Source organism: Hoplias malabaricus, unplaced genomic scaffold (assembly GCF_029633855.1).
Source record: "Hoplias malabaricus isolate fHopMal1 unplaced genomic scaffold, fHopMal1.hap1 scaffold_40, whole genome shotgun sequence".
Classification (NCBI taxonomy): domain Eukaryota; kingdom Metazoa; phylum Chordata; class Actinopteri; order Characiformes; family Erythrinidae; genus Hoplias; species Hoplias malabaricus.
The window spans coordinates 1,385-27,179 of NW_027100978.1; the positions used below are offsets into that span (position 1 = coordinate 1,385).

Sequence of the window (25,795 nt, forward strand, 5' to 3'; positions counted from 1 at the left end):
CAATATTACACAGGGCTATGGAAGTCCTCACAAGTCAGAGCCGATTGGTGTGTGTGTGTGTGTGTGTGTGTGTGTGTGTGTGTGTTTTCGTTCATATCTAGCACTCAAATATCCTCACTTTGTAGAAAAAAGTGCTTTGTGCATTTGCTGCATGGTCTTTACAGTTTATACATTTTTCGAAGCCATTTTTAAACCAAATTTAAATTCACTGTTATTCTCTTTTTTAAAAAAAAAAAAAAACGTTAAAAACCCAGATCTTTTCTTTTTCATGTTTTTGGATCCTGAGTTAAAGACTTGGAGTCGGTTTTAATATCTACTTGTGTACAGTAAAACCCGGAGGTCCTCATAAATACAGAGGAGACAAGATTTTGTGTTTATCAGTGTGTGTGTGTAAGCGTTTGCGCGCGCTTGAGGCCGTTTTCCTGACGTAGCCTGGGCCATATGGCGCGTGCCGGGGGGAGGGAGTTGTGTGTGTGTGTGTGTGGGTGGTGAGGGTGTGGGGGGGGTGGGGGGTAAATAAGGAGGGGAGGTAAGTCGGAGGTTGGGGGGGGCAGGGAGGGTGAGAGGGCGTGGCCTATCGCCACTCATTGCAGGAGCAGCAGCATCATCATCATCAACATCATCCGCGCGGGTATAAAGCGGCGCGAGCCTCCAGAACGGCGCATATTCACACACGCGCGCGCACACAGACACCCAGTGAGGAGGAAGAGGAGGAAGAGGAGGGAATGATACCCTGACACACTCACAACACACTCAATAACAGGGTATGTACCAAACACACACACACACACACACACACAGTGGCTGCATTTACTCTTCAACACTGCCTTTTCTTTATTATTTATCGTTTGTTTGATTTTTGAATTATTTACAACAATATCCTCCACACGGCAGGTATTTACCTTTTATCTCTCTTTCCATTTGTTATTTAACGTCTTTAGTTTGTTATTTAACGTCTTTCAGTACTTTTTCTTTATTCAGTGAATATATTTTAGAGGAATTTAATAATTAAAATGACTTGAAAATAGGGCATCGCCTATGTACAGATTCACTCGTATATGCCTTGTTTTTTTCGTCATTATGAAATAATTAAATTGTAAATTTTTAAAGATTTTTAAAGATTGTTAATAATTTCCATTTTATTTATAACAGAAAACACAAATATTTAACCCACACTCTGGTTTCTGTAAACGTTCCTAATGTATGGTGTATTCATAGATACAATGCATTTTTAAATATATTTACAGACGAAATGCACATAGAGGGCATTTTCTCTTATTTAAGCTATATTCATCATTTATTATATTTTATAACACATGTAATAAGCTTTTAATTACCGCATAACTGTGTGAAATAGAAATATAAGGCATTTATAACAGCGACAAAGCAGTGAACAACACACTTTTACTGTTCAGTTTATTAAAGAGACATAGAAACATTAATTAATCATTTCATTCAACTATTATTCACTATTTATTACATAATTATAACAACAATAGTAGGCATTTAAGTACTGTATTACTCAATCAGTGCACAAACCCAACACCGTCTTTCATTTAAAGGGAGAATGTGTGTTTTAAAGCGGGGTCTACTCTGAGGAGCAGGTCTTTGGCCCTGATTTCTTTTTTTTTTTTCTATTTCTCTTTAGTTCTGTTAGAATTCAGAGAGATCTCGGGTTCAGTGAGACGTCCGAGGTTCGGTTTGAGCTGTGTGTCGTGTTGGGGTTAGTTTTGGTTGATCTTGGGTTGAGGGGGGTTTGAGGGACAGATTTACACCTGTCGTTGGTGACTGTTCTCGCTGAGTTTGAGTCTTCGTTAGTCTTCTTTAAGCCCGGCTCCGGCGAGTGTTTATCGAGTGTATTAATGTTTCAGTCCTTTACAGGATAGTGTTTGGGTTTAAAACTAATTTAGGTCACTTTCAGGCTGGTTTTTAGCTCGTATCTTTATTTACGACAGTTCTTACGTACGTATTTATCCTCTTTAGCGCTGGCTTTTGGTTTTTTATCTCTGTCTGTTTTGGTTCAGATATTTTTCTCAGGGTTTTCCTTTAATTAAAAAGGGGATGTTTGATAGGGTCCTTTCCCCTTCAGATTTACTCAGAAAGAGCATCTTAAAATCTCCTGATTGCTGTCTGAGATGTGGATTACGTCCTGGACTAAGACCGTAGTCTGATCTCTGGTCTAATCAGGGTCAGATAGTGTAGCCGCTGCTGATTGGAACTGAAACCCCACTCAACCATCTGTAGAGTAACATCCTCCCGTGATGGATTCCGTGGACACTGGAATGGAAGTGGACTTTAATACGGAGGATAGGGGATCAGGGAATCAGCACTCGGACACTCAGACACTCGGACACCAGTCTCTCAACAACTGACTATTCCCATTTTTTTACATTTTAAACCAAAGACTAAAGCTTTAAACTGAGACTAAATCTCCACAGAGTCGTGTGAATATCAGAGATGTTTAATTCAGCAGTTGGTACCAAAGTCTTTCATCGACTTTCCTTTGGATCTGCAGTTATTCACTGGGTGTTACTTTGAGGAAAAAAGAGCGATAGAAAGATTTGCTTTGAATTTGTTCGTTGAATAAGAGAATTAAGTCACTTTTAAAGCTGCTAAAACCCATTTTCAAACAGAGATTTGAAATCTTTGAGATTCACAGCAGGACGGTGATGAGAATGTGGGATAAAGCAGTGGAGGTGTTAAAGAAGTGGGTGTGTTCTGTAAAGAACTGACATTGTTGTTAAAATACAGTTTTACAGCTGTTTTTTCAGTTCATTTCCAGTAAAAAGGGGACTTTTTCATTGTTCGTAGGGATTCATATTTATATTTAATCATTTAATAACCATTTTTCACAATTCAAAACAGAGCACTTGCCTTCGTTAACAAACCCTTAACAGAACGAATGAACTCTGAGCAAAACCCTGAGCACGTTTTATCAGTTTAATAAAAGAAATATGTTATATTTTAAAAATCGAACGAATAAATAGACATTGTGCACTACATTCCACAGGAAAATGGCATGTTTAAAGGCGATGGAAAAGATGCAGTCACACGTGACACACGTATCCGTCGACGTGGAGGTGTGTGGATCATGGCTATGGGTCACTAAAGATTAAACCTGTATGAGGTAGGGCTGAGGTGAGGGGTGTAGTCAGGGCTAGGCTTGGCGTGGGGTACAGCCTGGTGTTAGAGGTAGAGTTAGGGTCAGTTAGTGTCAGGGCTGGGTTTAGGGTGATGCCTAGTGTTAGGATTAGGGTTAGGGTTTAGTTTAAGTGTGGACTTGGAGTTCAGGTTGTGGCTAAAGCTAATGATGTTTATCTGTATGTATTCAACTGTTATTGATTAACATTATTCTTCTAAATTTTACAGTAAAATAGTGGCAGCAGAGTTCCCAGGCATTTACTGTATTTTTACCGGAACACTACTGTATTTCAAATTTACAGCATATTACTGTAATTGAATAATACAATAATTTACTGTAAATCCTGCGATTTACAATAAAATACTGGCAGCAGAGTTCCCAGGCACTTACCGTATTTTTACAGGAACACTACTGTATTTCAAATTTACAGCATATTACTGTAATTGAATAATACAATAATTTACTGTAAATACTGTGATTTACAGTAAAATACTGGCAGCAGAGTTCCCAGGCACTTACCGTATTTTTACAGGAACACTACTGTATTTCAAATTTACAGCATATTACTGTAATTGAATAATACAATAATTTACTGTAAATACTGTGATTTACAGTAAAATACTGGCAGCAGAGTTCCCAGGCACTTACCGTATTTTTACAGGAACACTACTGTATTTCAAATTTACAGCATATTACTGTAATTGAATAATACAATAATTTACTGTAAATACTGTGATTTACGGTAAAATACTGGCAGCAGACTTCCTGTAAATTTACAGCAAATTTTTACAGTGTAGGTGTTGAGTCGATACTGCTGAAGGTCGGGACGTGAAACCTGTTTGCCGCCCTTCAGAAGTGTGGCAGTGTGTATAGTTTGACCCTAGACACACACATCACACATGGTGCTGTAGCGTCGGCCCACGACTTTGTGGCTAGAGAGGCATCTTTCACAAGTCTGGGTACCCCTGCCTCCGTGAATACCTGAGCCTCTTCTCTTTAACTTGAAGCTATAATATAATGCTATAATATATCTATTATTTCCCCAGTGTGATAAATTCAACAGAATGGAATTGACACTTTCCTCAGTTCACTATTCACTGGGGGTGGCCAAGCTTTTGCACACGACTGTGTTGTCTATTGTCCATGAATCACAACCGCTTACTGAGGGCAATACTCTTATGTAACAGCTCAGCATGATCCTGCTTATTCATCTCTGTCTCTGTACATTCATACCGGACGAGGGTGGGGTGGGGGGGGGGTCTACTTTGTATAGACCATGGGAGCACATGCTAGTGCCTGTGCCCTCATTTTTCCGGTGTACGTGACATGGATTAATCCCCTCCCCGCCCCAAAAATGATGCAAATTTGGGTTTCATGATGCAGTAGATAGCAATAGTGTGTATAAAAGTGTTTAAAAGAGCAATACTTATATAATATCTATGTAATAACCATATTCATATCAGAACACAGCCTTGTGTAGTTACTGTTCAATGTAATAGGTCGATATTACATTGTCATTATAAAGTTATTACTCATTGGGATGCCTTTATAAATGTTAATCTGTTGTATTGACTTGGGATTGTTAATATAATAACTATACAATAGATATTTAATAGCTATGTAATAACCCAATTGTGGTTATACAAATAAGCAGCTTTAAAAAAAAAGTGCCCTCTCTGTAGTAGGCCGCTGTCTTGTATAGATTGTGTTATAGTGATATACTAATGTTATTTGAAAATATATTAATAAACATTATACATGTAATAAACATGTAATAACTACAGATTAATGTTCAACGCCTGACGTTCTTCTCTCATTCCCTTCCTCAGCGCAACCATGACCAAGTCCTACACTGAGCCTAACGCCATGCTCGAGCCGCAGAGCAGCGCGCAGTGGCCTGAGGAGAGCGCCAAGAAAAAGCGCAGCAGCTCCTCCCCCGCCACCTCCATCAGCCCCATCGCCTCCTCCACCACCGCCGCCGCTACCAACATCAACAGCATCACAGTGGCGGAGCACGAGGAGGAGGCGGCCCTGAACCGGCTCGAGGAGGAGATGTGCGAGGAGGAAGAGGAGGAGGAGGAGGAGGAAGAGGAGGAAGAGGACGAGGAGCAAGAGGACGACGAGGAGGAGGGCGGCCACGAGGCCAAGCCCAAGCGCCGCGGACCCAAGAAGAAGAAGATGACCAAGGCTCGGCTCCAGCGCTTCAAGATGCGGCGCATGAAGGCGAACGCGCGCGAGAGAAACCGCATGCACGGGCTGAACGACGCGCTCGAGAGCCTGCGCAAGGTGGTGCCCTGCTACTCCAAGACGCAGAAGCTGTCCAAGATCGAGACGCTGCGCCTGGCCAAGAACTACATCTGGGCGCTGTCTGAGATCCTGCGCTCGGGAAAGAGTCCGGACCTCGTGTCCTTCGTCCAGGCGCTGTGTAAGGGGCTCTCGCAGCCCACCACTAACCTTGTGGCCGGCTGCCTGCAGCTCAACCCGCGGACTTTCCTCCCGGAGCAGAGCCAGGAGATGCACCCGCACCACGCGCACCACCCGCACCACCTCCACGCTCACGCGCAAACCCTCGGCGCGCAGTCCTACTTCCCCGCGCACCCTTACCAAACCCCGGGGCTCCCGAGCCCGCCCTACGGCACCATGGACAGCTCCCACTTCTTCCACGTGAAGGCGCACACGTACGGCGCCAACGTCAGCGTCGGCGTGGCGGGCCCCGGAGGCGCGGGCGCGGGCGCGCTCGAGCCCTTCTTCGACGCGGTGGCGCTGGCCGAGTGCGCGAACAGCCCGACTTTCGACGCGCCCCTTAGCCCCCCGCTCAGCGTCAACGGGAACTTCTCCTTCAAGCACGAGCCGCCCACCTCCGGGGACTTCGACAAGGGCTACGCCTTCGGCGCGCACTACCCCGCGCAGGGCCACGCGCCACTGTACGCGCAGCGCTGCGAGCTGCCCATGGAGAGCGTGATGGCCTACGAGGGCCACTCGCACCACGAGCGCGTCATGAACGCGCAGCTCAACGCGATTTTTCACGATTCCTGAGCGCGGGCATGAGACTCTAGGACTGGGGTGGGGGCACAGATTGCACCAGACATTCAAAGCACCCAGAGCCCCTCCCCCTCACTTTGACTATCTGACAACCTTTGGGGAAGCATTCACAGAGGACACTTCCGCAGAGAGGCCCTGATTATTCTGGCCAACGACTATTCGACAAGCGGCTATTCGACTAATCGGTGTTTAAACTGGGCGAACATTTCCAGACCATGTGCTAGGGGATCCTAGTGTGAACATTTTGACTATTCGTGTTTAAAACTGAGGGAACACTGACATTTTAAACTGAACGACTACTCCGTTCTACTCCGTATTTCCAGGGACGCTGACCGACCCTGGCGTTCTCAACCCTACAGCTCTTCGACTACTCGGTATCTTGGTATTTTCTGTGGGCACGACCTCCGCACTGGACTCAAAGTCAATGTGTGGCCGCCTCTTTAAAGAGACTACGATTATTCGACTTTGCCCGTAGCATCCTGGCAGTTTTACCGGTTTATGTCTGATGCAAAAAAAAAAAAAAAAAAAAAGAAGAAGAAACGGGGCAACCAAACATTATATGCTTAATGTTATGTATTGTATTTATTAATGTCGTTCTACTGCCTTTAGGGTGAAAAGGGAGAGAGAGAGAGAGAGAGAGAGAGAGAGAGAGAGAGAGAGAGAGAGAGAGAGAAATTCGTTTTCTCTTCCACCTTATGTAATGTATTTCTATGGCGCTTCTATACTGTGCGTTGTGGTCACAGATGGACACAGGGAGGGAGTGGGGGGTGGGGGGAGGACCTTATTCAGAATGTGTTCGTTATCCATGTTACAAGTGGGAAAAATATAATGATAAAAGGACAAAAAAAATCATAATAATGAAGCAATAATTTGGAAACTATGCAATTTTTAATCGAATACTGGGCCAATTATAGAACTAAGAATAGAGATTGCTATATTTTTCAACTTACATTTTACTACGTATCTATCCCATACTGATTTATTTTGTTGTGATTTTGTATAGAATTGTTAATTTTTATATAAAGTCGAATTCCTGCGTCACGCCATGCAAACCCAGCGTTAACGTTTTCTAATACAACCACGGATTTATCAGCACAATCACCCAGTAATAAAGACGAGGGGGAGGTGGGGTCAGCGGGCGACTTGCTCTCGGTCTCAGCGTAAAAAAAATAAATAATAAACAGTGGCGGTAAAATTAATACAATAATAAAAATAAGTTCAAAGTTAATGCGGGAAAAAAAACGATTGCGCAGAATTGATCCTGAACGATTCTTCCATCCCTTCCTTCGTACAGCAACAACAACTACAGCGACTACTACTACAACTACGGCTACCGGTCATTTTGGTCATAGACACTCACCCACTGTTTCTAGCGCTGGGGAGATGTTTTTTGGTGTTAGCAAAGTGTTGATGTTGTAAATAAAATAAAAGCTTGACTATCACCTGGAAACTGGAATTGCAACCTGTAAAATACCCACAACACACGCACACACACGCACACACACACAAAAACAAAAAAACGTTGTCTTTAAAACAAAAATGAATAGAAAATTAAATAAATGAAATTGATTTTATTCCTGAGTATTTCTTGTTATTTCCCCCTCATTTTATTACTATATTATTATTATTATTATGAATGTATATTGTGATTATTAATTTTTATTTGTCTATTTAATTTTAGAATTATTTTACATAATAATAATAATTTTTTAATTCATTTTTAAAACGATAAATACATACTCTATTATATAACCCCCGCAGTAGCGCGGGAAGGTCTCCGATCAGAAGTAACATGAAATATCCACCTCCTTGTATCAACACACACTGTGGTTTTATAAGCTCCACTGAGCACTTTGTAGTTCCGCAATTACAGACTGTAGTCCATCTGTTGCTCGACATACGCTGACACTTCACACCACCACCACCACGTCAGCGTCACCGCAGCGCTGAGAGTGATCCGCCACCCGAATCATACCCGCTCTTTGGGGTCCTGACCACTGAAGAACAAGGTGAACGGGTCAAACAAAGTATGCAGAGAAACAGATGGACTGCACTGTGTAACTGTAGAACTACACATTGCTCCTGTGTGGTGGGTGAAGCTGAGGGAATCAACAGGGTACAGACACGTGGAGGGTGTAGGTTTATAATGCTGCTTAATATTAATGTCACAGTGCGTTACAATGGCGTCTGAGACTTGATTCACCTCCAACTTTATTTTAAACAATTAGAAATTCAGTTTTAATCAGTTCCATTTGGTATAGTGTTTACATTACTGTCTGTGGTGCATTGTGGGAATGATACAGTGCACTGAACACCCCACACTGTGTTTCCCAGGACCACTACAAAATGGCAGAACCCCAAAATAATGCATTTTTAAAAATAGTGAATAGCGCAGTACAGTTTAAGAACAGAATCAGTTGAGTGTGTTGTATTTAGTAAAGACTCAGTTAAACCCAGGAGGTGTTGACAAATATGTTTTACACACTCTGAAATAAAGGTAAGGTAGAGGTATATTATTGTTTCTAAAGGTACAGCAGTGGTGTTAAAGTCTAGTCGTGTTCCCTAAAGTTACATTACATTCTCTTCTCTATTAATGAAAAATAAAAAAAAAAACGTAAGTCCTGGAGATGAAAAAGGGCGTTAAAATCTACAAAAATGAGAGTATGTTCCCTACTGTTGAATTTGAGTGACCTTTGAGCTCTCAGATGGCACTGAATAAAAGGTGACAGCCAACATCTCTCCGTTTTAAGGGTGCATCAGTGCCACAGAGGGCTGAGCATATCCTCAGTTTCCAGATGATTGAACAGTGCCATTAAAGGGAAATGTGATGTAACACAACGTTAACATCCCTCTGTCTCAAGTCTTTGGAGCCGGCTGCAGGCCTCAGTTTCTAAACGTGGGATAGATACAACACACAATCAAGTTGTTCAGTGAAATCGTTGGAGAATCGTTTCCGCCAAACAACAGTCATTTTAAAAGGCACTATATGTTTCTATTAATACGTTGGTTGCTATCTCAATATTTCAAGATAGTATCTCAATATATTGTCTTAGTATCTCCAAATAATGAGATAGCATTAATATATTGTCTTATTATCTCAAAATCATGAGGTAGTATCTCAATATATTGTCTCAGTATCTCAAAATAATGAGATAGTATCAATATATTGTCTTAGTGTCTCAAAATCAAGAGATAGTATCTCAAAATCATGAGATAGTATCTCAATATATTGTCTTAGTGTCTCAAAATCACGAGATAGTATCTCAATATATTGTCTTAGTATCTCAAAATCATGAGATAGTATCTTAATATATTGTCTCAGTATCTCAAAATAATGAGATAGTATCAATATAATGTCTTAGTATCTCAAAATCACGAGATATTATCTCAATATATTGTCTTAGTGTCTCAAAATCACGAGATAGTATCTCAATATATTGTCTCAGTATCTCAAAATCATGAGATAGTATCTCAATATATTGTCTCAGTATCTCAAAATAATGAGATAGTATCAATATATTGTCTTAGTATCTCAAAATCACAAGATATTATCTCAATATATTGTCTTAGTGTCTCAAAATCACGATATAGTCTCTCAATATATTGTCTTAGTATCTCAAAATCATGAGATAGTATCTCAGTATATTGTCTTGGTATCTCAAAATCATGAGGTAGTATCTCAATATGTTGTCTTAGTATCTCAAAATCATGAGATAGTTATCTCAATATCTCAATATATTTTCTTGAGGTAGTATTAATATATTGACTAAATATTTCAGAAAAATGAGATAGTATCTCAAAATATTGAGATAGCAACTTACATATGAAAAAAAATATATCCTTTGTTTATTATTATTACTTTATTTGGCAGAAAGGGCTTCCATAGATTTACATTACACACCTTTAACTGACCTTCACTGAGAGTGGAGGGCATTTTGGGGCTTTTTTTTTTCTTCTGAATCTGCACATGTTTACTCTCCGTAACTCCCACCCAGAGCATCTTACTCAGGTTGATCCTGATTTAAACTCAAGGTTCAGGCCGTAAGTCTGATCTAATTTATGAGACAAATCCGATCTCCCATAAAGGCATTAGGAAAACTGGAGGACGCTTTTTTGTTCAAGGTACAGTCTGATGTTTATTTCAGGACGTTTACAAAATGCCGAACGTCAGGGAGATGAGTTAACCCCGTGTTTACTGAAAGTCCATCAGTTCTTCAGATTCAGTTGATCCTCGTTGACTCCAGCGCGTTCCTCCTCGCGCCGCCAAGGCGAGTGTGCCACAGATGTTCCTACTGCAGGGGGAGGCCCTAATTTACGGGAAATGATCCTTGTTTTATGCATGGACACTCACCGCGCAACCCCAGCGCCGCTGCCGCCCGGGACAAGCTCCTGCTCCCGCGCCGGAGCCCAGCGCCCCCTTCACCGGCCACTCCCCCGTCTTTTATTTTCAGCGCAAAATGGATGTGTTTGTTTATTCATTTACTAACGTATTTATTTAGTATTCGAGTGGTTCATTCTCGCCGCACACGCACGCGCACAAAATCTGTGTCTCCACGAATTACAAAACTTGAATAATTCAGGCTCCGCGCGCGGACAGTTCAGCGCCTCTCTGCACAGAAGGAGTCCAGTGCATCCGGTGGAAACAGAGCAACTCCCTAAACATTCATTTGTATGTTTTTATGTGTGCGTTTGTGGTGTTTGATTTGTTTATTTATTATTATTATTTTTAATAAAGAAGTCTTTCTCTATTCCCAACAAATAGTTAACTACAACACTACACCAATCTACAACAATAGCAACAACAACAATAATAATAATAATAATAATAATCAGTTGTATATTGTAAGCATTTTCAAACGTTTTAAAAACAGCAAACTGTTTATTTCTGAGACGGAGAAAACTACACGTCGACCCCTTACTGCAGTTTAAATCACCCAGTAAACAAGGAACGTCACTGAACGTTCAAAATAGGTCTAAAAGTAGTCTGTCCGTCATAGACATATTTTAAACGTCAATGGACGTCCAAAATCCATCTTAATAAGTTAGTTAAGTGGTGACCAATCAATAACGTCAGTGGACGTCCAAAATGCGTTTTATACAAGTAATTTATTTCGGGACCAATTAATAACGTCAACGGACGTCCAAAATACGTCTAATAGTCGTCTTTTCAATGTCTGTGTTTGGACGTCTTTTCAACTTTCATTTTCAACCTTAAGAGAACGTTGATTAGACGGCAGTCATTACGTTATTTCAACGTTGAACCAACGGCTAAATGTTTACTGGGCATTAACTCTAGATCAGTTGGTGTTGATCTGAGCAGGGGAGAGGTCTACTGCTCTAACACTGATCCGTCACTGAGACTCTAAAACACTGCGCATCCTCAGGTGGAATCATGGGATACACTGAGGTTGTATTATTAAACACGTTGTAATATTTCATTCCCGTGGGGTTTCACGGGTCCATCGCGATTCTGGAACTGTCCAGGGTGCTGTCACAAACATAAGGCCACTTCATTTCAACTGCTTCCAAAATGTACTGTATTTATTTTTGTGATGAATTCAGTAACAGCTCGGTTGTTTTATTTTGTGTTTTATGAATGTGTTTATTTTGTGCTCTAAGTGCGCGTGGCCGTTAATTAGCCTCGCATTAGCCATAGCTGACTGGACCAGTCTATTATGAAGTTAATTCGGAACTAATGAGCTTATAGACTCTTAATAGAGATATAATAATATTTCAAAGAACAGAATCTGGAAAGGGGAAGAAGGTGAAACGCGCGGGCGCGTGGTAGTCCTGCTGAATCCACACACACACACACACACACACACACACACACACTTACAGAGAGAGAGAGAGAGAGACAGAGAGAGAGAGAGAGAGAGAGAGAGAGAGAGAGAGAGAGAGAGAGAAAGACGGAGAGAGAAGTAGAGAAAGAGTTATAGGTGATGAGAGAAAGAGTGAGAAATATAGAGGCAGAAGGGGAAGAAAAGAGACAAAGAAGAGAAGGAGAAAGAGAGCGAGAGATGGGGAGTGAAGGAGAGAGAGAGAGAGAGAGAGAGAGAGAGAGAGAGAGAGAGAGAGAGAGAGAGAGAGAGAGAGAGAGAGAGCAATAACAAACAAGATTCATGTTTGTCTTGTAACTTAAATAAAACGTGGCATTTAAAAAAATGTTAACGTACACATACAAATGTCCTGGGAATGTATATAAACAAACACAAAAACAAGCAAAGCTTTCTCTTGTTTATTTGTATTTGTGGGGACTGGGAGTTGCCAGTTAATACTACACCTACATTTAAAAGTGAAATACATTCACGTCAGTAAATATCAAGCAAACTTTCTATATTTGTTGATATATTTATTTATTTATTTATTTATTTAAATTATTAAAAAACAAACATATTCAGTTGTTCAAACTTATAGCGAGGACATCCACACATGTATAGCAATACAAGTACAAATACACACACACACACACTCACACTCACACACACACACACACACACACACTAACACCAACATGTCCGAGTGCACGCGCCAGAGCGAGAAACATCCCAAAGTGGATGTAAACAACAGCACAAAGAAGAAGAAGAGAAAGAAACAACAAAAACAACAGCATCCACACCAGCAGCGGGTCGGAGCTGAATCTGAAGCCGAGGCTCAGCGCTCAGACTCGGACTCTCCTCAGCCGCTCCTCCGCGGGATCTTCCAGATCAACAAAACAAGCCACGACGTGCTTCTCACACCGACCAGAATCAGCTGGACCTCAATTCAGCCTGAACACCCAACAACAGGTGAACACCTCTGTTTCCCTTCCTCTGACACCTACAATCTCTCTCTTACACAAACCGGATGTGTTCCAAATGGCCCATTGCTCCCTAAATTATTCACTACGTAGGTGGTAGGTCTCAAATAAAATCTCCTGAATTATATGATGAATATACACCAAATGAGCCATATCTGATTGGGCCCTACGTATCTGAGAAGAAAATGAGCTCTGCGAGTACGGAAAACTAACTTTTCTTAACTTTATTAGTGTGCACTACTTAGGGAATAGGGAGCTACTTGTGGTTTGATATAAAGCCACTGTACGTTCGATTGTTTTATCACAAACGTGTACACAGTCAGTTAAAAGTACTTTCAAGTCCTGTTGGCCATGGTTGTGTTGATGGAATGTGTGTATTTGATTCGTGTATAAACCATGTACACTTTGTAAATCAAGTAGGATGCTTATATGGCTTGGCTTTAAAATGTTTTAAAAACGTCTTATTCGATTTTTTCTGTTCCTTTTTTGCATTTAAAGCTGCTAAAGGATCAACTTGGCCTCGAATCTTGCTCAGTGTGTTGCTGGCTGTTGTTAAAAACGGAAAATCCATTGTTATGAATCACTGAGGTTGAGAAAAGTTCCACTTCCGGCGGCATTCTGTAGGCACTTCCGTCAACAACGTTACATCTGTGTGGCTTCTTGTGTTCTTTTGATTTTTTTTTTACAACGTATATTTTTATTAGTTTTCTGACAGTGATAAACAGGCTAACGTTGATGTATTTGTTGTTATTTGGCGACGTGAGCAAACACAAGTCTTTTTCCAACTTATTGTTGCTGCCCTCACAAACCCAAGCGAGCCATATCTCCACGGCAACGTTGTCGTGACGTCACAGACACGGTGAACGTTCATTGGCTGGCTCGGAGCGCCGTCTTCAGTGTGTTTACGTGGCTCAGGTGTGTATCTAGGATACAGTAAGCATTCAAAAGTTTGAATACATTTTGTTTTTCCCCTTAGGCTATAAGCATATGTTCATAATGATATTTAATTATGAAATACAGGTTATACAATGTTTTACACAAGTCTATGAGTCCAGTAAGTTATTTCTGAGTAGTACACAAGGTTTCCGAAGGAACCCTGATGTTTTAGACACAGCTTGGAGTTTGTTTAGTTGATTGGCTTTTAGCATTTCCATGAGCTTTTAATAAAAATATAAATATGTAAATATTTGTCAAAACACCACCACAATGTTTTTCTACACATTAATATGTTCTTTAACAGGTGAAATCACAGAAATAAGTGTTAGCTGTAAATGACAATGACAGTGATATATGGCTCTTATTAAAGCTGACAGATGTGAAAAGTAAATTAAATTATAGTTAAATGATAAGATTGCACAGGTGCTCTGTTGGTGCTGTGCTATCGATTATACTTCATTATTTGGAATATGGAATATGCTCCGCCTCAGTATCTCTGTAGCTCCATGGCAAATCCACAAACCCCGCCTCACGCAGTTACACTGCCTCCATCAATGCTCCACAGCTGGATTTGTGAGGTTTTGGTGTCAGAGCGCAGCACTAATCAGGGGGTAAGGGATCCCACATGGTTACATAATCAGGAGAAAAAATAGGTTATACTCTGTTAGCCACATTAGCATTATTTTCCTAGAGTCTAATGGAAAACTGTTAGCATGTCGGTCTCTATTGCATTTCTCTGCTCTTGTGACTGAATCTGAGTGAGTTATTCACACACAGACCATTCGCAAGTGTCAGTTATAGTCTTATCTCGCGCGTGTGTTGTTTTAGGGTGAACACAAAATAATTAAACAGAAACTGTGTAAAGTCTGTGGAATTGCTCTTTCATAATATTAGTCTTCTGTTTGTGAATGTAACAGAGTAGCTTTGCTCTGAATTGATCTGACTCAGGCTGTGGATAGCGTGACAGTTTTACCGTCTCAGGTTCCTGGGTTCAGTCCTCGTCTCGGGTCAGTGAGGAGTTGTGGTGTGTTCTTCCTGTGTCTGTGGGGGTTTCCTCAGTCCAAACACACATGCTAGTAGGTGGACTGGCTGTGTGAAAGACCTGTGTGAGTGACTGGGGGAGTGAGTGAGTGAGTGACTGGGTGAGTGTGTGAAATTGTCCACAGGTGTGAGTGAGTGACTGGGTTAGTGATTGGGTGAGTGAATGAGTGAGTGACTGGGTGAGTGAGTGAGTGACTGGGTGAGTGAGTGAGTGACTGGGTGAGTGTGTGAAATTGTCCACAGGTGTGAGTGAATGAGTGACTGGATGAGTGAGTGTGTGAGTGAGTGAGTGACTGGGTGAGTGAGTGAGTGACTGGGTGAGTGAGTGAGTGACTGGGTGAGTGTGTGAAATTGTCCACAGGTGTGAGTGAATGAGTGACTGGATGAGTGAGTGTGTGAGTGAGTGAGTGACTGGGTGAGTGAGTGAGTGAGTGTGTGAGTGACTGAGTGAGTGAGTGTGTGAGTGACTGGGTGAGTGAGTGAGTGAATGAATGAGTGAGTGTGTGAAATTGTCCACAGGGCAATGTTTAGAAAAGAAAACTCAAAGGTCTCCTAAGGACTCCAAAAGGGCTCTGAATCTCAGTGGTCATTGTGTAGACCATGTCCTGCCCATAACAGGAACTCCGGGACTGAGCATTGTCCTGTGGGAGGTGTATTGTTTTGTTGTATTTTTGAGAAACTTAGCAACTCAGATTTCTTTGCAGTGGTGGTGAGTGGAACCAGGCGTCTCAGTGTCTGCTCAAACAAACCCAGCATTTTATCGTCTCCGCACCAACACAGGCAGTGAATCTGAGGAGGCCTCTGTGTTTTGATGATTGTCGAATGTTGATGATGGGAAAGCAGTGTTACAACTGAAAATAAAACTGATAGATTCCTTTGGGCACTGTTTTGCTGTAGAACTCTGCCTGTAATTCTCCATCAAAATATATTTAAGCCACAATCTTCAGTTATAAGCCAGTATTTTATAAGTCTTTCTGAGTGGGAGCCTCAAAGGTGACCCTCCACACCGCCTCTTTCCACAGGGGACCACAGTTCTGTGTTTTAATGAAACGCCTGTCAAAACACCACAAGGATCAAACCCCACAGCAGTATTCTCCCCTTGTCTAAACAGCCTTTCTTCTCTGTTTTAACTCACTGCTCATTTCTTATTACCTGTTGTTTGTTTTGCTGCATATAACCTTGTCTTTGTGCTCTCACATAAACGCGGGTCTGTGATTAGAGGGATGCAGACGAGGGGGCGGGGCAACTGTAAAGTTCTGGTACTCAACGAAAGAAGCAAAGCATAATCAGAACGTATCGTTTTGTGATCTAATTACGATCTAATGGTTTGAATTCAGCCACCCACAGAAACCTACTGGGTGGTCTTTGTTTCACAGTGTGTGGGTTGGTGGGCTCCAGATCCGGGACTGAATGTGCACATGCAGAGAAAAGGTGACTGTGAATGGTTCTGACTCGTTAAGGTTCTAAACAAACAAACAACAAAGCATTTTAAACCAAACCGCTCTCAGTGACACTGTTTACATCCGAACACTTATTGAAGTGGGGAACTGGGAAAATGACTGGAACTCTCCTTTAAAGGATCCCAGAGTTAAGGTCATGTTTAATGGCGTTAAGCCCCCTGTTTGTGCAGTGGTCAGGGCTCGGAGTGGAGGGAAACAGACGGATGGAGGAAGAGAGGGAAAGTCAGCTCTGCCAAGAAAGTGGTGTGTGACAGATGTGCTGCTAATAGATTCCGGCTGATTGTTGTGGCCACCTAAAGCAGAGCATCTGTCAGTCTTGTGGACAGTTAGCAAATGTCCAAGTAAATGATACTCAAAGCCACCGTCTGCATGACTGCACCGGGTCCACAAACACATGACGGCTCCGAGCCGCTCTGTTATCACACACTTGTGTTAATCAACGCCTTATAAAAAGGCATCTGTGTTAGTGTGAAAACACTCGGACATGAGATCCGCTCCTAAACGGCCCGAGATACTAGCTTTAATACAGAGAGAGAGAGAGAGAGAGAGAGAGAGAGAGAGAGAGAGGGGAGAGAGAGGGAGAGAGTGGGGAGAGAGAGAGAGAGAGAGAGAGAGAGTCGGGGAGAGAGAGAGAGAGAGAGAGAGAGAGAGAGAGAGGGAGAGTTCGGGGGGTGAGAGAGAGAGAGAGGGAGAGTCGGGGGGAGAGAGAGAGTCGGGAGAGAGAGAGAGAGAGAGAGAGAGAGAGAGAGGGAGAGAGAGAGAGGGGGGTGAGGCAAAGATGGAGAGAGGTAGAGAGAGTTATAGGTGATGAGAGAAAGAGTGAGAAATATAGATGTAGAAGGGGAAGAAGAGAGACAAAGAAGAGAAGGAGAAAGAAAGAGCGAGAAATGGGGAGTGAGGAGAGATGAGAGAGAGGGAGAGTGAGAGGGTTGAGGCAAAGAAGGAGAGAGGGAGAGAGAGAGTAACGGGAGGAGAGAAAGAGGAGAAATATAGAGGCAGGAGGGGAAGAAGAGAGACAAAGAAGACAGGAAAGGTGGGAGTGAGAAGAGAGAGCGAGAGATGGGAGTAAAGGGGAGATGAGAGAAAGAGAGAGAGAGAGAGAGAGAGACAGAGAGAGAGAGGTGAGACAAAGATGGAGAAAGAGGTAGAGATATAGTTATAGGTGATGAGAGAAAGAAACAAAGAAAAGAAGAGAAGGAGAAAGAGAGAGCGAGAGATGGGGACTGAAGGAGAGATGGGAGAGAGAGAGAGAGAGAGATGGGGAGTGAAGAAGAGATGAGAGAGAGAGAGATGGGGAGTGAAGAAGAGATGAGAGAGAGAGAGAGAGAGAGAGATATGGGGAGTGAAGGAGAGATGAGAGAGAGAGAGAGAGATATGGGGAGTGAAGGAAGATGAGAGAGAGGGAAAGAAAAGTGTAAATGATAAAAGAAGGTGAAGGAAAAGGACGAGAGCGAGGAAAGGGGGGAGAGAAGAAAGGGAGAGAAGAAGAGAGACGAGGGGGGCGGGGGGCGGGGGTATGGGCTGGGGTCTGCGTTTGGAGAGTGTTCTGGGGTTTGGTTTTGAGCAGGTTGTGATTCTGAACGTCTTTGATGATGTGTGTGTCCAGTTCTGTTTGAGTGGGACGCCAGAGGAAGCCCCCCTCATTCCCCTCTCAGAGACAAGAGAGGGACACACTCCGCCGCTGATCTCCAACTAAAACACTTCTCTGCCTCTGAAGATCAGCAACAAACAACGAGGACCTCAGAGCCTCGTCCAGCAGATCGACATCATCTCCAGATCAGAGAGAGAGAGAGAGAGAGGGGGGGTAGATGAGGGGGAGAGTGATAGAGGAAAGAGAAAGTGAGGGAACGCACAGAGAAATTGAAACGAGAAGGAAAAACAAGAAAAAGTAAATAAAAGCACAAAAGAAGAGAAAAACAGCGAGAAAGAGATAGAGAGATGTGTGTGTGTGTGTGAGAGAGAGAGAGATGTGAGAGAGAGAGAAAAAGAGATGAGAGTGAGAGAGAGATGAGAGAGAGAGAGAGAGAGAGAGAGAGAGAGAGAAAGAGATAAGAGAGTGAGAGAGAGATGAGAGAGAGAGACAGAGAGACAGAGAGAAAGTGAGATGCCAGAGAGAGAGAGAGAGACAGAGAGAGAGAGATGCCAGAGAGTGATGAGAGAGAGATGAGAGAGAGAGAGAGAGAGAGAGAGAGAGAGAGAGAGAGAGAGAGAGAGATGCCAGAGAGAGAGAGAGAGAGAGAGATCGGGGGTGCTGGGTATGGCTTGGCTTGGTTGAGCCGTGCAGGCAGTAGTTTTTAATCTGTGATCCAGGCTAATGTTATTAAGCCAGCGCTCTCATTACACAGAAAGCATCCATCTAATAACCCCCTACGGCCCACACCAAATGCTGTGGAATGCTGTGCGAGGAAACTGCAGAAAACCACGGAGCTCTCTCTGACGCTTGTCTGATTCTCTTCTTCTGCTCAGGGACACTGGGACATTGGGACACAGGGGAAGTGGGGACATGGGGACATAGGGGAAGTGGGGACATGGGGACACAGGGACACTCAGACACAAGATAATGGGGGGCACAGGGACGCTGGATCACAATGATGTCCTTAATCCCAGAACACAGTGAATATTATGTTTATTTCACTCTTTGTGTGTGTGTGTGTGTGTGTGTGTGTGTGTGCGTGTACATGTTTAATGTTTAATGTTCCAATTATTCATTCATTCATTCATTCATTCATTCATTGTCTGTAAGCGCTTATTCAGTTCAGGGTCGCGGAGGGTCTGAAGCCTACCCGGAATCATTGGGCGCAAGGTGGGAATACACCCTGGAGGGGGCGCCAGTCCTTCACAGGGCGACACACACTCACACCTACGGACACTTTTGAGTCACCAATCCACCTACCAACGTGTGTTTTTGAAGTGTGGGAGGAAACTGGAGCACCCGGAGGAAACCCACGCAGACACAGGGAGAACACACCTCACTCCTCACAGACAGTCACCCGGAGGAAACCCACGCAGACACAGGGAGAACACACCACACTCCACACAGACAGTCACCCGGAGGAAACCCACGCAGACACAGGGAGAACACACCACACTCCACACAGACAGTCACCCGGAGGAAACCCACGCAGACACAGGGAGAACACACCACACTCCTCACAGACAGTCACCTGGAGGAAACCCACGCAGACACAGGGAGAACACACCACACTCCTCACAGACAGTCACCCGGAGGAAACCCACGCAGACACAGAGAGAACACACCACACTCCTCACAGACAGTCACCCGGAGGAAACCCACGCAGACACAGGGAGAACACACCACACTCCTCACAGACAGTCACCCGGAGGAAACCCACGCAGACACAGGGAGAACACACCACACTCCTCACAGACAATCACCCGGAGGAAACCCACGCAGACACAGGGAGAACACACCACACTCCACACAGACAGTCACCCGGAGGAAACCCACGCAGACACAGGGAGAACACACCACACTCCACACAGACAGTCACCCGGAGGAAACCCACGCAGACACAGGGAGAACACACCACACTCCACACAGACAGTCACCCGGAGGAAACCCACGCAGACACAGGGAGAACACACCATACTCCTCACAGACAGTCACCCGGAGGAAACCCACGCAGACACAGGGAGAACACACCACACTCCACACAGACAGTCACCCGGAGGAAACCCACGCAGACACAGGGAGAACACACCACACTCCACACAGACAGTCACCCGGAGGAAACCCACGCAGACACAGGGAGAACACACCACACTCCTCACAGACAGTCACCTGGAGGAAACCCACGCAGACACAGGGAGAACACACCACACTCCTCACAGACAGTCACCCGGAGGAAACCCACGCAGACACAGAGAGAACACACCACACTCCTCACAGACAGTCACCCGGAGGAAACCCACGCAGACACAGGGAGAACACACCACACTCCTCACAGACAGTCACCCGGAGGAAACCCACGCAGACACAGGGAGAACACACCACACTCCTCACAGACAATCACCCGGAACGAGACTCGAACCAAACCTCCAGGTCCCTAGAGCTGTGACAGAGACACTACCTGCTGCTCCACCGTGCCGCCCTATTTCAATTATATTCCATAATAATAATAATACTATACACTGAATGTGGTGTGGCCTGTGACCACAAGGATCAAACCCCACAGCAGTGTTCTCCCCCTGTTCAGAACGTTTCAGCACCTGTTCTTTTAAATGATAATGAGCCGCACACATTCACATTTCACCGCTTAATGTTACCGCCGCCGTTGTTGTGGTTTCCAAAGCCTGCTGTTTCCATTAGAGACTGGGCTTTGAGAACTTACCAGCTACATTTAGGAGGAAGCTGTGGTATTTGAAATTGAACCAGGGAGCAAACAGACAGTGAAGTAGAGTAAGTACAATTCAGTAAAAAAGCACCAATAGACTGCTGTACAGTACCATTGTGTAATGGCTCTTTTAATATCATTGACGTCGTAGATATTCCAAAACATGTATTTTTGAATCCTCTTTGGCGTCCGAGCAGATGATCACCAATTCACATACTGCCTACTGCACCATATAGCATTCTGTTCTGCATTGTTGTGGCTAATTTGCTCAATACCTCACTGCCAAAGGTCTGCTATTCTCCTGCCGCCCACAGACGAGATGCTTTGTTTCTCTCCTGGGACATGGAGCAGATAAGTAGAAGTGGTGGAGCTTATAACGCAGTCTTAGGAATCACACAATATAGAACATCTTAATTCTTATCATTTATGATGTTGAATGCTGCAGTAGTGAAACAAAGCCCCACTCCGGGTGACTGTCTGTGAGGAGTGTGGTGTGTTCTCTCTGTGTCTGCGTGGGTTTCCTCCGGGTGACTGTCTGTGAGGAGTGTGGTGTGTTCTCCCTGTGTCTGCGTGGGTTTCCTCCGGGTGACTGTCTGTGAGGAGTGTGGTGTGTTCTCCCTGTGTCTGCGTGGGTTTCCTCCGGGTGACTGTCTGTGAGGAGTGTGGTGTGTTCTCTCTGTGTCTGCGTGGGTTTCCTCCGGGTGACTGTCTGTGAGGAGTGTGGTGTGTTCTCTCTGTGTATGTGTGGGTTTCCTCCGGGTGACTGTCTGTGAGGAGTGTGGTGTGTTCTCTCTGTGTCTGCGTGGGTTTCCTCCGGGTGACTGTCTGTGAGGAGTGTGGTGTGTTCTCTCTGTGTATGTGTGGGTTTCCTCCGGGTGACTGTCTGTGAGGAGTGTGGTGTGTTCTCTCTGTGTATGTGTGGGTTTCCTCCGGGTGACTGTCTGTGAGGAGTGTGGTGTGTTCTCTCTGTGTCTGCGTGGGTTTCCTCCGGGTGACTGTCTGTGAGGAGTGTGGTGTGTTCTCTCTGTGTCTGCGTGGGTTTCCTCCGGGTGACTGTCTGTGAGGAGTGTAGTGTGTTCTCTCTGTGTCTGCGTGTGTTTCCTCCGGGTGACTGTCTGTGAGGAGCTTGGTGTGTTCTCTCTGTGTCTGCGTGGGTGTCCTCCCATGGTGTAAAAACACACATTTGTAGGTGAATTAAAAAAATATACAACTTAATCCTACTCAAGTAAAACATCAACAAATAAATAATAATACAAAAATAAATCTGTCTGTTCCCCTGTTGAACTTTTCCGTTGTTAGAAGCGAGTCTTTTTGAAGTATTCTCTGTACTGTGAAGGCTTTCTGCACTTTTCACTTTAATTGTTAAAATGTAAAGTTTAATGTTTGTATATTTTAAAATAACGTGTTTTTTTATTTATTTGTATTTATTTATCTTTATTGGGGTGGTATAGTAGCAAACGTTTGTAGACACCTGCTCCCCCAGTGTAAAGGCTATCAGCAGGGGCGTTGTGCCCCTTGGCTGCATACACAGTTATTGTAGGCACACGTTTCCACGGGTTACAGTAATTTTTACTTGAGCACCCCTCGGAGGATAAGCGAGAGAAGTTTGAAAACTCTAGCAGTTTTGTGGAGCAGGTTGTGGAAGGCGATGTTGTGGGACTGATCCCTGCGGCAGCGGCACTGCAGGGAGAGATGGAGCGATTGATGAGGAAGCTCCGGGCCTGACCTTCTGAACTCTGAGTATTTTGAGATTGGCCTTGGCTCCGTTTCACTGCACCGCAGGTCACCAGCCGGATGTAGAGCAGCTCTGATCTGCTCCAGCAGCTCACGCCTCTGGAATACACAGTTCATGCAGATCACACACCGGGTTCACGTTCTGTGCTCTTTCTCTGAGTGAGTTTGTGTGTGTGTGTGTGTGTGTGTGGTGTACATTGCCATTTGCGTAGACAGTGATACTCAAGGGCTGTAACTCATACAACATATAGTGTAGTATTTATTATTCATTTCTATATTTATAATGCAGAAAAACCATTAGTGCTTAATAAACATACAATACACAGAACTGTGCAGACGTTTTAGGCCCCTAAGGTAATGATCTATATTTAAACTAATGCCTCTCAGTGAGTGTGGGGCTGGTATAAAGTTATATATAATCACAGTAAATACAAAAATAATAACAATACAAATATAAGATACTGTTTTTCTATAAAGTAGAGGGTGAGAGTGAGTTTGAAGAACAGTGTTTTGTTCAGATTCTCCTTGATTTGCATGTATTCATACTTAAAACTAGGTACTGGATGATAACCTCAAATAATACGGACTCCACGAGGAGAGTTGGAACATTTCTGTGAGGATTTGGTGGCAGCTACAGTGTATTAGGGAGGTCAGGTGCAGATGTTAATTGTTTACATCGCTCACAAACTCCAATCCAAGTTGTCAGTGCAGAAGAGTGGTGAGTGAATGTTGTGAGCCTTTACACCTCTCCAGCTGACACTTGGCATTGAGTTTAGTGATCTCAGTTTCATGATGCAGATGTGGGAAAAGAGCTGGTAATGTTTCAGGGAACAACACTGTTACACGTGCTGCACAGTTGCTGCCGCATGCCTAAAGCATGCAGATAATGTCCATGTTTGAAAAAGCAACTGATTCTTTGAGTTCAAGTGTGAATCAATAACTAAGAGAGGAGTATTCCTGTTTTATTCTGAACTCATAAAAAAGAGTGGATGGGGTTCCTAACCATTTAAATAAAAGGGATAGGGGCATTTTATCCAAAACCCAGGGGAGGTATTACCTTTACAACACCTAAACACAGTGAGAAAGACGTTCATTTATCAGTGAAGTAAGACCCAGTTTGGGACTTGTTTTTGTGGACATTGTGCTGATGACAGAATGGTGGTCTGTATGAAAAAGAATATCGATGAATGTTGCTGTCTCTGTTTCTAAGTGTGGTGTAGAGAATATGGTGAAAAAGCACTCCATTATTTTGTGAACACACAGTTTATAAAAAAGATCTGTGCCAAATGGACAATGTGCTTTAAACATGTTTCAGTAACATATTGTTCTTATAATAAATAGATGATGCTTCCTCAGTCAGGGTCTTTACTGTTGGTGCCAGACGACAGTGAGAGGTTCAGCTGAATTGGTGACAGAGGGAAACGTTTCTGAATGAATGTGCCGTCACGCTCGCTGTTATCAAGGTTAGATGTTCTACTGTCAGTTTCTCAAGAGTGAAGTCTGTGGCAGCTCCGTGGATACAGTGAGAAATTACACCAGTGTTTACTCCAAATATTGTATGGAACATAGACAACATACAAATCAATAAATAAATGCAGCTGAATAAAAACACAGTGGAGTGATTTCCAGCACACGTTCACAGGTGTGTGTGTGTGTGTGTGTGTGTGTGTGTGTGTGTGTGTGTGTGAGTGACTGGGTGCGTGTGTGAAACTGTCCACAGGAGTGAGTGTGTGAGTGACTGGGTGAGTGTGTGAAACTGTCCACAGGTGAGAGTGTGTGAGTGACTGGGTGAGTGTGTGAGTGACTGGATGAGTGTGTGAAACTGTCCACAGGTGTGAGTGTGTGTGACAGAGTGAGTGTGTGAGTGACTGGGTGAGTGTGTGAAACTGTCTACAGGTGTGAGCGTGTGTGACAGGGTGAGTGTGTGAGTGACTGGTTGAGTGTGTGAGTGACTGGGTGAGTGTGTGAAACTGTCTACAGGTGTGAGTGTGTGAGTGACTGGGTGAGTGTGTGAAACTGTCTACAGGTGTGAGCGTGTGTGACAGGGTGAGTGTGTGAGTGACTGGGTGAGTGTGTGAGTGACTGGGTGAGTGTGTGAAACTGTCCACAGGAGTGAGTGTGTGAGTGACTGGGTGAGTGTGTGAAACTGTCCACAGGTGAGAGTGTGTGAGTGACTGGGTGAGTGTGTGAGTGACTGGATGAGTGTGTGAGTGACTGGATGAGTGTGTGAAACTGTCCACAGGTGTGAGTGTGTGTGACAGAGTGAGTGTGTGAGTGACTGGGTGAGTGTGTGAAACTGTCTACAGGTGTGAGCGTGTGTGACAGGGTGAACGTGTGAGTGACTGGGTGAGTGTGTGAGTGACTGGGTGAGTGTGTGAAACTGTCTACAGGTGTGAGTGTGTGAGTGACTGGGTGAGTGTGTGAAACTGTCCACAGGTGTGAGCGTGTGTGACTGAGTGAGTGTGTGAGTGACTGGGTGAGTGTGTGAAACTGTCCACAGGTGTGAGCGTGTGTGACTGAGTGAGTGTGTGAGTGACTGGGTGAGTGTGTGAAACTGTCCACAGGTGAGAGTGTGTGATTGACTGGGTGAGTGTGTGAGTGACTGGATGAGTGTGTGAAACTGTCTACAGGTGTGAGTGTGTGTGACAGGGTGAGTGTGTGAGTGACTGGGTGAGTATGTGAAACTGTCTACAGGTGTGAGCGTGTGTGACAGGGTGAGTGTGTGAGTGACTGGGTGAGTGTGTGAAACTGTCCACAGGTGTGAGCGTGTGTGACTGGGTGAGTGTGTGAAACTGTCCACAGGTGAGAGTGTGTGATTGACTGGGTGAGTGTGTGAGTGACTGGATGAGTGTGTGAAACTGTCTACAGGTGTGAGCGTGTGTGACAGGGTGAGTGTGTGAGTGACTGGGTGAGTGTGTGAAACTGTCTACAGGTGTGAGCGTGTGTGACAGGGTGAGTGTGTGAGTGACTGGGTGAGTGTGTGAAACTGTCCACAGGTGTGAGTGTGAGTGACTGGGTGAGTGTGTGAGTGACTGGGTGAGTGTGTGAAACTGTCCACAGGTGTGAGTGTGTGAGTGACTGGGTGAGTGTGTGATTGACTGGGTGAGTGTGTGAAACTGTCTACAGGTGTGAGCGTGTGTGACTGGGTGAGTGTGTGAGTGAGTGTGTGAGTATGTGAAACTGTCCACAGGTGTGAGTGTGAGTGACTGGGTGAGTGTGTGAATGACTGGGTGAGTGTTTGAGTGACTGGGTGAGTGTGTAAAACAGTCCACAGTTTTAAGTGTGT

General features: G+C 44.1%; 2 protein-coding genes across 2 annotated transcripts in view; both read left to right on the plus strand.

The window, feature by feature from the left end:
• Nucleotides 1-772: 772 nt before the first annotated feature.
• On the plus strand, nt 773-7,725 carry neurod1 (neuronal differentiation 1). The gene is made up of 2 exons (XM_066659016.1): nt 773-894; nt 4,972-7,725. Exon 2 carries the CDS (start codon nt 4,979-4,981, stop codon nt 6,176-6,178), a length of 1,200 nt encoding a protein of 399 aa, XP_066515113.1. The 5' UTR covers nt 773-894; nt 4,972-4,978; the 3' UTR covers nt 6,179-7,725.
• Nucleotides 7,726-12,692: 4,967 nt separating this feature from the next.
• The window catches only part of cerkl (ceramide kinase-like), a 78,887-nt gene continuing 65,784 nt past the window's right edge, over nt 12,693-25,795 (plus strand). Inside the window, exon 1 of the mRNA XM_066659017.1 lies at nt 12,693-12,972. Within this exon, the coding sequence (XP_066515114.1) occupies nt 12,699-12,972 (274 nt within the window). The 5' untranslated portion in view covers nt 12,693-12,698. The remainder of the gene's footprint in view (nt 12,973-25,795) is intronic.